This window comes from Pagrus pagrus, assembly GCF_965226575.1.
Source record: "Pagrus pagrus genome assembly, chromosome: 8".
In the NCBI taxonomy this organism is placed as follows: Eukaryota; Metazoa; Chordata; class Actinopteri; order Spariformes; family Sparidae; genus Pagrus; species Pagrus pagrus.
The window spans coordinates 26,598,013-26,614,083 of NC_140192.1; the positions used below are offsets into that span (position 1 = coordinate 26,598,013).

At 40.7% G+C, this 16,071-nt stretch overlaps 2 protein-coding genes across 2 annotated transcripts in view; both read left to right on the forward strand.

The window, feature by feature from the left end:
* Positions 1–7,535, forward strand: part of grk5l (G protein-coupled receptor kinase 5 like) — a 34,994-nt gene extending 27,459 nt beyond the window's left edge. The window contains exons 7-16 of the mRNA XM_084359398.1: positions 2,594–2,657; positions 2,753–2,893; positions 2,974–3,164; positions 3,896–3,933; positions 4,056–4,145; positions 4,231–4,439; positions 4,532–4,669; positions 4,894–5,031; positions 5,193–5,324; positions 5,428–7,535. Of these exons, the coding sequence (XP_084215524.1) occupies positions 2,594–2,657; positions 2,753–2,893; positions 2,974–3,164; positions 3,896–3,933; positions 4,056–4,145; positions 4,231–4,439; positions 4,532–4,669; positions 4,894–5,031; positions 5,193–5,324; positions 5,428–5,511 (1,225 nt within the window). The 3' untranslated portion in view covers positions 5,512–7,535. The remainder of the gene's footprint in view (positions 1–2,593; positions 2,658–2,752; positions 2,894–2,973; positions 3,165–3,895; positions 3,934–4,055; positions 4,146–4,230; positions 4,440–4,531; positions 4,670–4,893; positions 5,032–5,192; positions 5,325–5,427) is intronic.
* Positions 7,536–12,243: 4,708 nt separating this feature from the next.
* Positions 12,244–15,584, forward strand: star (steroidogenic acute regulatory protein). Its single transcript, XM_084358899.1, has 7 exons — positions 12,244–12,376; positions 12,641–12,748; positions 12,960–13,090; positions 13,267–13,425; positions 13,554–13,738; positions 13,865–13,958; positions 14,894–15,584. The coding sequence occupies exons 1-7, from the start codon at positions 12,313–12,315 to the stop codon at positions 15,011–15,013; spliced, it is 861 nt and encodes a 286-aa protein (XP_084215025.1). The 5' UTR covers positions 12,244–12,312; the 3' UTR covers positions 15,014–15,584.
* The last annotated feature ends 487 nt before the right edge of the window (positions 15,585–16,071 follow it).

The window sequence follows — 16,071 nt, forward strand, 5'->3', positions numbered from 1 at the left end:
AACGGAATATTGACTCGTATTTTCGTTTTTCGTTTGCCACATTAAATATAATTGCATGATCAGATGATACACGGACCCATATACATGTCCTGCATCAAAATATTCTTTAATAGCAGCGTGTATGTCGTCACTGGCAGCGCTCTTGTTTTGAAAACATGTAAACCCTGTCCTTCAGGTTCAAAGGAAGGACCAATCAGCGACGATTCATGTCGCCCGAGGGTACCTACCTTTTCCGGTTTGGTTAATGTTGTTGTGTTTTCTGATTTGCCGTTGTGTTTTCTGTTTTGTTGTTGTGTTTTCTGATTTGCCGTTGTGTTTTCTGATTTGTTGTTGTGTTTTCTGTTTTGTTGTGTTTTCTGATTTGCCGTTGTGTTTTCTGTTTTGTTGTTGTGTTTTCTGATTTGCCGTTGTGTTTTCTGTTTTGTTGTTGTGTTTTCTGATTTGTTGTTGTGTTTTCTGTTTTGCTGTTGTGTTTTCTGATTTGTTGTTGTGTTTTCTGTTTTGCTGTTGTGTTTTCTGATTTGCCGTTGTGTTTTCTGATTTGTTGTTGTGTTTTCTGTTTTGCTGTTGTGTTTTCTGATTTGCTGTTGTGTTTTCTGATTTGTTGTTGTGTTTTCTGATTTGCCGTTGTTTTCTGATTTGTTGTTGTGTTTTCTGATTTGCCGTTGTGTTTTCTGTTTTGCTGTTGTGCTTTCTGATTTGTTGTTGTGTTTTCTGTTTTGCTGTTGTGTTTTCTGATTTGCCGTTGTGATTTGCACTTCAGGGCCACCGTACCTCTCTGCTTCATTGTGCCACAAATAAAATCTACTAACATTGAGCAGGGTTGTGATACACAGAAACTTTCGGGGTTTTTTTGTTGATTCTGGCGGCCCCTGTGGACAAAAGCTGATGATGGTGACAAAATGAACTTTGCTTTAGTGGTGAACCACCAGATTACAATCATTTAATTGTTTGGATCCCCATTAGCCACCACCAGGGAAAGCTATTCTTTTTTATTTGTTTCTGTATTATCATAGTCACAGTACAATTCACATATCATATCTACATTTAACAACAACAGAGAGGAAACAGTGCATCAATCATTAGACACTCAATAAAAATTAAAAAAGATGTAGAAGTCCAGAAATGACTTAATAATTTTGTATGTTTTTTAGATAGAGTGGGGTTTTGCTGCTTTATGTTTTGAGTGTTTTGTAGGGAGATGGCATATATGTCAATATTATTGAGTGAAATAATAAAAGTTGGGCTTTTTATCAGACCATAAAAAAATATTAAAAAATTAAACACTGAACAGTTTTTTCCAGTCCGTTGTTTTGAAAATGAATTAAAAAAATATAATTTCCACTCAATATAACCTTCTGATCAATTTTCCCATACATATAATTTTGCACATTATTCAGAAATGTTGTTTTTTACATATATTGAAGTGAAAAATAGTTTCACAAAAAGTCCACAAAAATCATAGGAATAATCAATAATCAGACCAGACCTTTATTTAAATATATATATTAACATATTTCACAGAAGAAGCTAGTCTGTGAGACCGCGCCTGAATTCATCCCTTAGCACTTTGCCATAGAAAACAGTTTAACAACATATCGAACCTGGTTCATTTTTTGTACACAGGTGTAACTAATGAAGACACAAGTAACGTTAGTTATTTTTCATCACTGAGGGAGATTTTAAGATGAAGTAGAGAAAAGCATTTGTTGTAGCATTTGGCAGTTCTTTAATTCAGCATTTTATGGCTCTTGAAAGCACAGACAGACAACGCTAAACAACATCTTGCAACACTGTTACTTGAAGTATTTGTTGATATATTATTGTATATCATATCATTGGATAATTGTTACCAATGCATGTTAGTGCTGTTGTCCATAGAGCCCGACAGATACTGGATTACTGAAACTGACACCGATATAAAGGAGTAAAGAAATTCCAATATTGATAAATCGGTCAGGCTTTAGTCGTCCGTCAAGGTGGAGCTGATTTACTATTTTCAATTTTGTGTAATAATAATCTATAATAATGCATCATATTTTACTGTATAATGTCATCATATGTTTTGTATGAATAGCTGAATCAACAAAGTAATTAGTAACTAGAACTGTCAAATAAATGTAGTGGAGTAAAAAATACAATATTTTCATTTTAAATGTAGTGAACATAAAATATAAAGTAGTATGAAATGAAAATACTGTGGTAAAGTAGTGCCACGAAGTGTACTTATCTATATCCCACCTCTGATTTAAACATATTGAAACTGCCAGATGCCAGTTTGAAGAACAGAACAACTGGCAGGTGAAAGAACTCTGATATAATCACACGTCACTTCACAGGAGCCTGATCGCTGCAGACAGGATGATATTTTATGCAGAGTGCTTATCAAAGGCAGTTAGAAGTAAACAGCAGAGCTTTCAGAGCAGCTCTGATTGTATCCGTGTCTGGAGAGTTAAATTGCGTCCAGGAGGCCCCACCCTCTGTACAGGAAACAGACTCAGGATGGTATTGAGTTCTGCAGATAATATCTCCATCCTAATCAATACTATATGAGCGTCTATTAATGGATTTTGCTGTGTCTGTGTTCTGTCAGGCAACCAATCACGAAAGACACGTTCAGACAGTACCGAGTGCTGGGGAAGGGCGGATTCGGAGAGGTAAGACATGCAGTTTATGTTGATGGTGCTGAATGTTGATGCTGAGGATGAAGCTTCAAATACAGTGTGAGATAACATTTTGTTTTTCTTCTCAGGTGTGTGCCTGTCAGGTTCGAGCCACAGGGAAGATGTACGCCTGCAAGAAGCTGGAGAAGAAGAGGATAAAAAAGAGGAAAGGGGAGTCCATGGCTCTCAACGAGAAGCAGATTTTAGAGAAAGTCAACAGTAGATTTGTTGTAAGTAAATATAGAAGAAGAGTATTTGCAGCAAAGTGAGGTTTATGTTATGTATTCAACATGTTCTCCTCTTCTTCTAGGTGAGCCTAGCATATGCATACGAGACCAAAGACGCTCTGTGTCTGGTGCTGACCATCATGAACGGAGGAGACCTGAAGTTTCACATCTACAACATGGGCACGCCGGGCTTCGAGAAGGACAGGGTCCAGTTTTATGCTGCTCAGATCTGCTGTGGACTCGAGCATTTGCACAGAGAATCCATCGTCTACAGGTAACACTTCTACAGATGTAGTTGAGCTCAATTAAATTCTCAAACCAGACCATTTTATAAAGTTTTATAGGTCCAATGGGTAGGATTTAGTGGTACAGATTGCAACCAATGAAATACCTCTCGTCTTACCCTCCCCTATGGTGGCTGCTGAAAACACGAAAGGCCCTCTCTAGAGCCAGTGTTTGGTTTGTCCTTTCTGGGCTACTGTGGAAAAATGGTGTGGAAAAGGCCCTGCTCCCTCTGTAAATGTAAAAGGCTCATTCTAAGGAGACAAAAACACAATGATTCTTAGTTTCAGGTGATTATTTACTATCCATCAATCCATCCATTTTCCTCTGTTAATCCGGGGTCGGGTCGCGGTGGCAGCAGGGTATTCCAGATGTCTCTTCCCAGCAAGCCCAGCTCCTCCTGAGGCGTTCCAAGGCCACATGAGATATTTAATCCCCCCAGCGAGTTCTGGTTCTGGCCTGGGGTCCCCTCTGAGTTGGCTGTCCAAAGGAAGGCATCCTAATGATATGTTCGAACAACCCCGCTTGTATTATACACTGATGAAAATATAATTATAAGTATTCCATTTCTGCTCTTTGATAAATTAAATTACGCACACTGGACCTTTAATTCTTTCTTAAATCAAATTTTCAGATTCTCTAAATTATGGAGTGTGGGTTGATACTTTTGTCTTTGTTGAATGTTTTTTTTTTCTTTTTTTTAACATGCTGTGTTATTTGTAGGGATTTGAAACCAGAGAATATCCTATTAGATGACAATGGTGAGTTCTCAAACTTCCTCAGCTCAGATTTCTGGTTATTGCATCGCAGAGCATTTTGCTGCTGATACACAATTTCAGACTACATAAGCGTAAATGAAATGTATCACGCTGTTATTCTGCAGGACACATCCGTATTTCTGACCTGGGGCTGGCCATCAAAGTGCCTGAAGGAGAGCTCATCAGAGGCAGGGTGGGGACTGTGGGCTACATGGGTAAGAACAACTGTGATCAGCACTTCAGTGAGTAAATCCGCCTGATTAACTGGCAACTGTTAATGAAAACTGGCTTCCCTTTTAGCTCCGGAGGTGATAAACAATGAGAAGTACGGCATGAGTCCTGACTGGTGGGGGCTGGGCTGCCTCGTTTACGAGATGACCGCCGGACGATCGCCCTTCCGCGCCCGCAAAGAGCGAGTGAAGCGGGAGGAGGTGGAGAGGAGGGTGCAGGAGGAGGAGGAGGAGTACAACGACAAGTTTACAGAGGACACCAAGGCCATCTGTAGAATGGTGAGCATTTGATGGGAGTCATGTTGGTATGGAGAGATGGATGGTAAGCTGATGAATAACTCGATGATTCATCTCTGCTGCCGCTCACCCAGCTGCTGACCAAAGACCCGAAGCAGAGGCTGGGGTGCCAGGCGGACGGAGCAGCGGGCGTCAAGGCCCACTCGTTCTTCAAAAACATCAACTTCAAGAGGCTGGAGGCTGGAATAGTGGAGCCTCCCTTTGTGCCTGATGTGAGTAATATATTCGGCTGTACACGGTGCGTTCTTAAATCAGTCCTCTGTGAGGATATTTTGTTTTAATCCTAACGCTAACCAGAATAGTCCAAAAAAGGCCTCTGCAGGAAGAATGTGTCTTTTCAAGTGAATTTCCACGATGATAAATTATCTGTTAAGATAAACTTGTCTGCTGTTTTTCCTCTCACCCCCGTCTTTCCGTGGTCATTGCCCTCTCCCAGCCTCGGGCAGTGTACTGTAAGGATGTTTTGGACATTGAGCAGTTCTCCACAGTCAAGGGAGTAAATTTGGACCAAACTGACAACGACTTCTACTCCAAATTTGCTACAGGCAGTGTTTCCATCCCATGGCAGAATGAGGTAAGTGTGTGTGCACTTAATATGACATTTTTAAATGATCGGTGCAGTTTGTTTAAGTGCTGGAAGAACTTGCTAAACAGAGTTCACCAAATCTCCTTCCTTTCCTTTCCTTTCCTTTCCTTTCCTTTCCTTTCCTCTCCTCTCCTTTCCTCTCCTCTCAGATGATTGAAACTGAGTGTTTCAGAGATTTGAATGTGTTCGGGCCTCAAGGGACGAGACCTCCAGATCTGGACTGGAATCAGCCGCCAGAGCCGCCCAGACGCAGCCTGCTGGACAGGATCTTCAGGAGACATGTAAGTGAACACACACACACACACACACACACACACACTGAGGAATACATACAAAACTAACTCACACAAATCAAATTACATTTCTCTGTTTTCTCTGCTGCAGCACCCAGAGGTGTCTATTTCCCACAGCCGTGTGCAGTCTTCCAGTGTAAACTCTGTGGACTCCATGTCCAACTCTGCCCCCTAGTGGCACAGTGGCAGTGTGGGAGCCACACACACACAAAGGGAAGGAGCTCCGAGGGGCTTCCCCGCTGCTGATTGGTCCATAGCCGGGGCCTGAGCAGCAGCCGGAGACAGCCTGTCTAAAAGCCTAAATGGTCAGCCCATGGGGGGAGGGAGGGGGGTTGACCAGGCCCTGAGACCCCGGGCATTTGTTAGTGGGATGGTCTATGTTGCAGAGACGTTTGGAAATATTGGGACAAACCTTACTTACCCTCAGGATTGTTGGACTTTAGAGCAGAGCCACTGACAGAAAAGGATAGAAAACAAGCTAATATTCAGGGGATCCACTGTATAATAAAGACCACCACAGGGAAAAGAAGATGGGGTCTTGGTGAATTTTTTTTTTTTTTTTTTTTCCAGAAAAGGAATTTCACTCATTTTTCAATCCTTTACTTTCTGGCCTGTATCTTGTACCCGAATCTCTCCCATCTACCCATCCACACCCCACCAACTCTTACTCTAACTTATTCTTTCTCTGTATATCCACCTCCCATACCTCAGATCACTCCTAAACATTCAGAACGCATCACCTCAGCAACCTCAACACATGATGTACATTGCCTTGCGTATACACTCAGGCCAAAGATTAACAGTTTAGTTTTGTGATACTGTCGTCATGTTATTGGTTTTTTGAAGGTTTTCAGCCGTCGTTTAGAACCACGAAAGGATCCGTTTTCTACACTTTCTTCTAAATATGAGCCTGCAGACATATCATATCGCTTAAAGCACACATACAAACATGCATACATACATACATACACAGGTAGACATACACAGACTGAATTGTGAGAATCGTGTTGTGTTTTCATTGCATGGACAAGTGTAAGTATGGACAGCTGTATCCCTTTTTCGCTTCTGCATACCTCATTCCATAGTGCAACACAGACGTCTCCCTCAGTTTACGGTGTCACTTTATATTTGACATTATGTGGAGTTTGAAAAATTAATATGCTGTACAGAAACCGAAATCTCTTCTTTTGTTTTTCTTTTTTTTTTTTTTTGCTCAATTTTCCGCACAGCCCCCCCTCCCCCCAACCAAAAAAAAAGTAGTGGAGAGGAACACATGCACTCAGCCTGACGTACAAGTTGCACAATTTTGAAACACTGTCATGCTGTTTCTTCACCAAATGGAAATGTTTTTACCTCCGATCATTAAGGCACATTATTGTACTGCTTGCTTGTTTTCTACATCCGAAACTGAAGTGTTCTTGTTCTCCCTATGCCTTTTTTTTCCATTCAAAAGAAATTGCTGCAAAGCCGTTGTTGTCACATGTACAGGTTTTGATATGTTGCCCCTTTTTACCCTCTTCGAAATGCCTCACAAATCTAAAGGGTCTTCCTCTTGTTTTGTGTCCAGCCGTAATCAAAAGCTACGTGAATGGTTTATTATCTTATCTGAATTTCGTTTAATTGGTCCAGTTCATTCATGTCAGAGCGGAGGAGGAGAGGAAGACACGATGGATGACGCAAACACCACACAAAGAAGTGGCCTTCTCACAGCAGCACAGCCAATTAAAGAGAGGAAGAGCTCAATCTCTTCTGCTTGTTTTGTTTTTTTTTAAGAATGTGGTATTTTTCCCGATTTGAGGAAGTGAAAGCCGGTCCATGCAGTAATTTTTAATCCTTACCAATCTCACGCAAGCCTGTTTTTTCTCTTTTCTCTATGATATGAAAAGAAAAAAAAAACCCAGAATCAGACTGAAGTGCCTCCTTGTTAGTATTATCTCCCAGACAATGCCCACACAGACATCAGCACTTTGTTTATTCTCTGTCTGTCATGCTCTGTTTGTTTCGCCTGGGAACACATTGACACACAAACACACACAGACTCGCACAGTTTGTTGGAAGTGGAGGGAAGGAGAGGAGGGAGAGGGTCGATGAGGGGATTCTCCTTCTTAACGTGATGTACAGCAAAGTGCTGAGTGCATGTGGAAGCCAAACCCACTGTGTCCTTCAAGTCCTAATAAACTCTGTGCTATAGTTTGAGTACTCTTCAGTCTGCCAGTGTCTTTATTTCCGTGTCTGCTCTCCTTTCTCCTGATGACTTCTTTGTTTATAGTCAAATACATTCAAATGATTAGAGACATTATTTCCCTACACTTTGTTTTAATACATGGAACAGCAGAAAGGAAAGTCCTGACTTTATGGTGACAGAATACATTACCAAAGCTCTTACAGTCAATTATTTGTGCAGCTCTACATATGAAGCGTATGAATCTAAGATGAAGAAGAACCAAAGACACAGGTAAAACAGAAAAAAATAACAAAACATACAAAAATAAAAAAAACATACATAACAACAAAAATAAATCCTCAAGAAATACATTTAATAAAGCCAATGGGATAAAGTAATTTTCTATAGTTTTAGTATTTGATGTCTTTTTGTTGGACATGGCTGGTATCCATAATGACCATACAAAAAAAGCCAATTTTCAGGTGTATTTTAGTGATGACTTTTTCCATAGTGTATATCTCATTCACCTTTTAATGCCTTTGTTTTTTATTTGGGGGTTGTGGCTGTAACCATGGCCTGTAATAGTCTCTGGCAATTAAAAGTAGGGACCTTAAAATAAAAAATATAAATTATTCAGTTAAAGAATAATTTAACACGTGAGCTTTGAATCTCTAACTGCTTTAATTTAGAGGACAGGTTTAGATTTTTTAAAGTCTATGCTAAAACAGCACAACCATTTGTGTACAGAAGCAGTCTTTAGTTGCTGTAATCTGTCTGCTGCGTACTGGCCACAAAGAGATCCTTAAATAATGTGATTCAAAAAGGTATTCCTAAATTCAGCTACTGTAAGGATGATGTGGCTAACTTGGTGCAGTCCTGCTTTCCCCAACTCAGACAGCCCACCAAGATTCCTTTGCTCTCCAAACAAAGAAAAGGTCATCCGTGCTTTAATCTCCTCCAGACATGACTGCTGCAAAGCACTTTATTCTGATATCAGCAGGCGAAACAACCAAAGACTGCAGCTGATACAAAACGCTGCTGCCAGGCTTTTAACTTTAGAGTAGCAGCCACATTACACCACTCCTCACTGCCCTTCACAGGTTTCCTGTGAGTTTTTAGAATTGTTTTAAAGATTTTACTGCTTGTTGTAAAGCCCTGAGTGGTCTGGCCCCAGCCTATATCTTCTATTTGCTATAAGCTCTCTCAGAGCTTGATCATGGCTTGAGCTCCTCTGACTAATAGTTCCTAAATCTCGACTCTAACTAAAAACTTTGGAAGACACATGATTTGACCAACTCAGCCTGTTGAAATCTCATTTTACGTTTGTATTTTGCAAATAACAAGGACAGTGGACGTTATCCCTCAACACTTACATTATCACTTCATTACAGTAGATCTAAAATCAAAAGTAATAATCAGCCCTTTCTGCAAGATGCTGACCACCATGGCAGACGTTTCTCGCCTGGCCTCTTTCTCGTTGTAACATACTTTTATACTCTTGTATGAGTGTATATGAGTAATAAATGGATATAAATGTGCATTTAAAAAAAAATCTTGCTTCACTTCCTTTGTTCATGTCAGTAGTTTAATTGACAGCACTAGGTAGAGTCAGAATTTCATTGCACTGATAAGTTATTTCTGCACATGACGACAAAGCCCTTGAATCCTTTGAATCCTCCCTCACAGTCGACATCAAGAAGTTACAAATATGAGGCATGACTCTTGGGGCAAAGGTGTCTGCTTCAAGGGATCTGAATAAATAAGCCCACTGTGATCCGAAAGTCTATTCTCAGTGTATGTGCACTTGAGGCACTCGCATCTTCAAATCAGATTTTCAGAGGGGACAGAGAAAATTTACACTTTCAGCAAAGAATGTGAAAACAACTCGCACGTACATCATTTTACAGTGAAGCTCCGTAGGAACAAGAAGAAAAACATTTTGGAGTGGAGACGGACTTGAATGATTCCCTTGTCTGGACATCAGAGAAACCTCTTATAGTCAAACTCTTTAACCTCCTTCAGGTTCTCAAACCTTTGCCAGTTGGAGAACTGCTGTTTGCCGCAGCGGGATGGAGGCTCATTAAAACATAATGCTGCTGCTGTCCATTAGAAACAGGCTCAGGCTCTTTGTCTCAGAAAAAAGGGCTTTACAGTACAAGAGACATGGGTGCCTGGTCTGTCCAGTGTGGGTCAGATAGTAGGAGGCCTGTGTGTTCTTATATTAAATGAGAGAAGTCTCCCTACAGAAGGTCAGAGGGACTGATGGATAATTCCTGCCTTACAGCCATGGGACTTGAGGTTTCAGGTTAAGGTGACTCCAGTCTGTATTTGTGATTTATTAATGTGTGCCTGTTTTCTCTGTGCACATTCCTGGTCACTAATCAGATGGCCTGCTGCTCTTTTGACTGGTTTCCATTCCTGTGCTGGTGTGCTTCGTCGACCCTGAGCCGGTGTGTGACGTGCAGCTCGCTGAGGCAATATTGCTGTTAGATAGTTTGGCTTTTGCTTGGACGGAGTTAGCAAGGTTGTCAAAACATGTGTGCAGCATGATAAAATATGTTATGATCAAACTGGAGTGGTGTAATTGTGGAAAAACTTCCAGAGCGTGACTCAATATCTCTCTGACAGAAAAGCTAAAGCAGAGTCATGAAGCTGATGTTTGGATGTTATGATATGTGATGTGTTTGACAAGTCTGACCGCCATGGAAAAACTGACAGGGCTGCTTCAGAACAATACCAAACCCTCACTGAGAAGTTTTTGTTTAACCTTCACATTGACAGAGGAGCTTGACTGAGCGTGCTGTACATTACATGCAATATGTGTATCATCTGTTTCCTTTTTGTCAATTAGAAAACATAGTAGTTATTCAAAAATATTACAAAAAGTAGATGTCAAAACAATCGAAAACACCTTGGACAAAAGATGTTCCACCTGCTCCTTCCCAACAAACTGCCCATAATATAAACCCTGAGCAAAATCCCAGTTATAACTTAGTTTAATCATTTTAAATCCTGAGACCATTGTTTACTGTGGATGTTTTACATATGAGTGAGTATGATGAGTTTGCGAGTATCTAAACCCGTCAAAAATGACTCTGAAAAGTAGACAAATTGTAGTAATTGCTGCAAATAGGTTCTTCGTTGGCCCTTGCAGCCCCGGTGCACAGAGTCGTAATTACAACATCAACTGTGCCATACTAACCCAGCAACTACTCCCTTAGACACAAAATGGATGCGTACATTTGCTTGAGGAGATTAGGTAATATTACAGTAGTTACATTGTTAAAACACCAAGTAAGAAAATATTTCATGTTTTCTGTTATATGAACTTTTTTTTTTTTTGCAAAAGGTTGACAGTTCGTTAGTCTACATCAGGCTGTTTCAACCCCTTCTTTAGAAAGGCCAGATTTGAATCAATGTGAAATGAAATGGGGATGGCCTTTGACATTTGTTATGTCTGACTCGTAAAGCTGAGATTTAAATGTGTCCCTGTGTTTTGAAAAAGAAACATTAGATATATGAAATGCATGACAAAACCCCCCCCCAAAAACATGCAGCATTTCAATCTTAGAAGTCAGTGAGTTTGATTCCCTAAATTTCACGGGGGGGTTAAAACTTAAACATTTAACTTATTCAGATAAGATAATAAAATCAAAGTATTTTTGTACTCAGCAACTGACATTACGAATGAATGGGCCAATTAGCCTCCTAACAAAATGATCAAAGGGCCCAAATGAGGTTGTTAAAGGGCCACATTCGGGCCACCAGTTATAGATTTCTATATGTTGTGACTTATGTGGTCAATTAGACTCTCTATCATACATTTCTTGAGCAAAACTCCAATAACAGAAATCCAAATAGAGTAAAAGTACCGTCAGCACCAATCACTAAGAATTCATTCTATTAAACAGTGTTTTACAGTCTCTGAGACTCCAAACAGAAGTAATGCTTCAAACATAGCATTTCTGCTGCGGATGTCTGGAACATGTCATCAGTTCAAAATCATGTTTAAAAGCAATTCTCATAAAATTAAGAAAAATAATTGAGTATCCGAGTGATAAAACAATGTTAAGAAAGTTTTTCGGCTCCAGGACCTCAAAGAGACCATTAAGGTTTATGTCTCCACTCAGTGATAATGACAGGAGAGACGTGACTGTAGCTCACACCAAGATATCAATCATAACAGGGAAGAAACAAGCCAAACTGAATGGAAAATGTTTTGCCCTCAAATTCCAGTGAGTGTTTAGCTGGTAATGGACCATGAAGGGATGGATGAGTCACTCAGGGTCTCTCCTACTGAACTCTCATCATTAAAGAGAGGCTGCCCCCCTCGGTCACCCACTGGTTTGTACTGGTTGTGTGTGTGTGTGTATGTGTGTGCGTGCGTGCATGCGTGTGTGTGTGTGTGTGTGTGTGTGTGTGTGTGTGTGTGTGTGTGTGTGTGTGTGTGTGTGCATGCGTGTGCGTGTGTGTGTGGGAGCAGTGCAGTGGGCCGGGGCACTGTACGTTATCTGACACAGTGTTTGTGAGAGTCAGAGACATGCTCGTCGTGTCCACATGCAGGCAACCTTGGCGACATGGCCGTTGGAAGTGAGGTGATGTGTGTGTGTGTGTTTATCTACGTGGTGATAGCACGGCGGCCTTGTAGCAGCTCTCTTATATATACAGCAACTGTTAAAAAGTCTACAGACAGAAATCCAAGTCCTCTCTACAGCACAGTCAGCCGCTCGTTCACTTTTTACAGCTCAGTCTGATTTTGAATCTTTGTGATTTACTCGCTTTTCCAATTCTCCTAAAGCTCTTGAACAGAAAATGCTGCCTGCAACCTTCAAACTGTGTGCTGGCATCTCCTACAGGCACATGAGGAACATGACAGGTGAGTGAGAGGACTCTGTTCAGACTGACATTCAGCCTCTTGGCATTGCTTTATCCTTGTATGCTCAAAAATGCACATTTTCTGAATGGAGTTGTGCACGGAGCCTAGAATCAGAGTGGCTGAATAAATCAAGGACTAAAGAATCGAGCAAAGCTTTTATTTCTCTTTTCTTTTCTTGTGTTTTCCCACATTTTGAAATACTTCATGAGTAATGAATGGATTTAAAAATGTAGTAACTGTATACTTTTTGCCTCTCTCTGCCAGGTTTGAGGAAGAATGCCATGGTGGCCATTCACCATGAGCTGAACAGATTGGCAGGTCCCAGCCCCAGTAACTGGATCAGCCAAGTCCGCCGGCGGAGCTCCCTTCTCAGTAAGTTATTACATGTGATCACAGATTTCTATCACACAGATGGAAAAAATGGAGTAACACACTTGATATAACAGCTGAAACTGCAATCTTGAGAGCTTTGGGCTAAGAAATAAACAGATATTTCAGTGTTTTGCTTGTGAGGTATTTATCCTAATAATGTAGGGACATCATAGTGGAAGCTGACTCACATTTTAACTTGCTGTGTTTCAAGGTTCTCGTATTAGAGAGGTGGAGGGCTACAGCGAGGAGGAAATGTCTTATGTGAAGCAAGGCGAGGATGCACTGCAGAAGGCCATCAGCATCCTCAGCGAACAGGACGGCTGGACCATTGAAACTGTGGCTGTGAGTATAAAGACAAGACACACAGAGCAGATTTACAGTTCACTGAAGTGTGTGAAGTGTACTAACAACGTATGTCTGATAAGAATAGATAATCTGACATTATCCAATGTGTATTTTATCAAATGTGAGAGAAAATATGTGAATACTCCCACTTCTTGTTTAACCCACCTCTTCAGGCAAATGGAGACAAAGTCCTGAGTAAGACGTTGCCTGACATCGGGAAGGTGTTCAAGCTGGAAGTGATGCTGGAGCAACATCCTGACAATCTTTACAAAGAGCTGGTGGGAAACATGGAGCAGATGGGGGAGTGGAACCCAAATGTCAAACAGGTCAAGGTAAGACCTACAGTTTGTTTCTGTCTTTTTGTAGCTATGTAAAGTATTATGTTTCAGGTCTCTCTGAAAAATTCAACTTAAAGCGATTGTGACAAAAAAAAATTCAATAATCAATCAAAATCCCACAGATTCTTCAAAAGATCGGCCAGGACACAATGGTTACCCACGAGGTGTCTGCAGAGACTCCTGGTAATGTGGTGGGACCGAGGGACTTTGTCAGTGTCCGCTGTGCCAAGCGCCGGGGCTCCTCCTGCTTCCTGGCTGGGATGTCCACTCAGCACCCGAAAATGCCTGAGCAGAGGGGAGTGGTCAGGTGAGTCAAGGAGAAATAATTGTCTTGTTGTGAGTATTTGGATGTATTCAGAGCAATCAGCCTATTTTTTGAGCAATGGATGGATGGGAATACCTGACTGAAATTGATGTTGATGACATGTTTCAGAGCGGAGAATGGACCCACCTGTATAGTAATGAAGCCGTGTGCCGAAGACCCGAATAAGACCAAGTTCACCTGGTTACTAAATATAGATTTAAAGGTAAATGATCTCCATGTCTGTACTGATTTACACTGAAATGTAAGAACTAAAAGCAGTGGTGGAGTGTAACTAAGTACATTTACTCAAGTACAAATTTAAAGTGTAGTTTACTTTAATGCTATTTTATGCATCTACTCCACTTCATTTCAGAGCCTTTGTAATTATTTTAATAATTTGAATTTATTTTTTAATAATTTTCAGTTTTGGACTATTGGTAAGACAAAAACATTGTAAGTGTCAATGTGTTCTGACATTTTACAAACCAAACACCTGGGAGCCTCTCATGACCTGGGCCCCGGGACAACTGACTTGGTGTTCCCCCTCGGTGGTGGTCCAGCTTGAGAAAATAATCAGGAGATTAATTCACGAGGAACATAATTAGCTGCAAATTATATCCACTTCAACCAATTGCAACAGTAAAATGCTGCTTAGGGATTCATGCACAAGTAATAATGATCTATGGGTATAATATAACAGTAAAGCATTGAGTACTTTTACTTTTGATACCTTAAAGAAACTAAAAATATTTGAATTCAGCCATTATCTTCTCACCCTTATGTTGTTTTTTTAATTCAGTTTTTTTTTCACATTTTAAAATAAGTCCCCATCTACAGTACTTCAGTTGTTTAGAAAACACTGTTTCACTATGTATATTGTTTGATCCAATATTGTTTGGTAGACGAGGAAACTTCACCTGTCTTTGCTTTGATCGTAATGACTAAATTTTAACTTTTGGGTGAAGTTATCCTTTAAGTACATTTTCCCTATTATTCTTACATACATTTTCAATGCAGGACTTTCACTCATAAAAGTATTTTTATAGTGTGGGAACAGTACTTTTAAAGGATCTGAATACTTCCTCCACCAGTGACTAAAAGTACAAAACAGCAAGCTGTTACCCAGACTGACATTGTCTTTGTCTGTCTCGTCTGCAGGGCTGGATCCCAAAGACAATCATAAACAGAGTGCTCTCTCAGACGCAGGTGGACTTTGCCAACCACCTCAGGCAAAGGATGGCTAATAATGTTTCTATGGAGATGGCTCATGCCTGCTGACACAAGGTGCCTCTTGAGCTTTGGCACAGTGCACTCAGCAGTGGAAGGAGAGCAACCCCTGCTCATTAACGAATCATAAAAACCTGCTTATAACTGCTGAAGGAATACGAAAATCCAGAGAGAATCAAGGAGATCGCGTCCTGTGAAAATCTGAGCACAGATGTTGGCTTCATTTGGCAAATTTGTGTTTTTCCTACCCCTCTTAATAGAAAAACTGTCATGAGCTTTCTGAATCTTACGCACTGTGTGCCTTGGTTGTTTCTGACACATTCACTCCACTCCACCTTTGCAGAGTCAGTGTGAGCAGTAAAACATGTAACCAACTGCACATTGTGTCCTTCTGATAACATTCCAGTTATTGTCCCCCTCTGTTGTGAAATTGCACTTTTATTTCAGTGTTTTATTTATTGATCACACTACAACAACTGCCAAGTGAATAAACGATTGTAATGTCAGTCATATTTATGTCTTTATGCTTTTATAATGCTGGTGGAGGAGGAGAAAAGCTGTTTGGATAATGATCACTCTGTCCTTTCATGATGCAAGAGAAATAAAAGCCCATAAAACATGTCATTGGTCATGGTTGGCTTTAAAGACTGAAAACAAAACACAAAACTGAACAGAAAACCTGGAAACTAACACAGCCGTTGCATAATAATTCCACTTCAACAAGGGAGGAGACGGCTGAATTTAAAGGTTCTCTTTTAAAATCTAGCACATAAAAATGTCTTCCTGTTCCTTGATGGGCTTTCAGACTGACAGTTTGCCAGAACGAGCAGGTGTTTGGCCATTCAGATGTGTGAGGAGCCCAGCAGCGAGCAGTTCGGCGCGAGCCAGCAGCACATTCCCCGAGATCAAGTTAACAGTGGATTTCGTCCCAAACAGGAAATCTGTCCTCCATTATTGCCAGTTGTGTAACATTTCTCCCATTTTGTGCAGTTTTTATCGATCCAAAATGTTTTGTAACAGCTCATTTTCTTGGATGTGGTGCACACTGCCGGGGCCAGGATTCTCACTTTCTGTCTCGCATGATTAAGAGGGCTGCGAGATATTCACCA

Coding starts and splice junctions, on each gene's coding strand:
- star (XM_084358899.1), top strand. CDS start 12,313: ATGCTGCCTGCAACCTTCAAACTGTGTGCTGGCATCTCCTACAGGCAC. Junction 12,377..12,640: donor GCACATGAGGAACATGACAG/GTGAGTGAGAGG, acceptor TCTCTCTGCCAG/GTTTGAGGAAGAATGCCATG. Junction 13,959..14,893: donor TACTAAATATAGATTTAAAG/GTAAATGATCTC, acceptor TCTCGTCTGCAG/GGCTGGATCCCAAAGACAAT.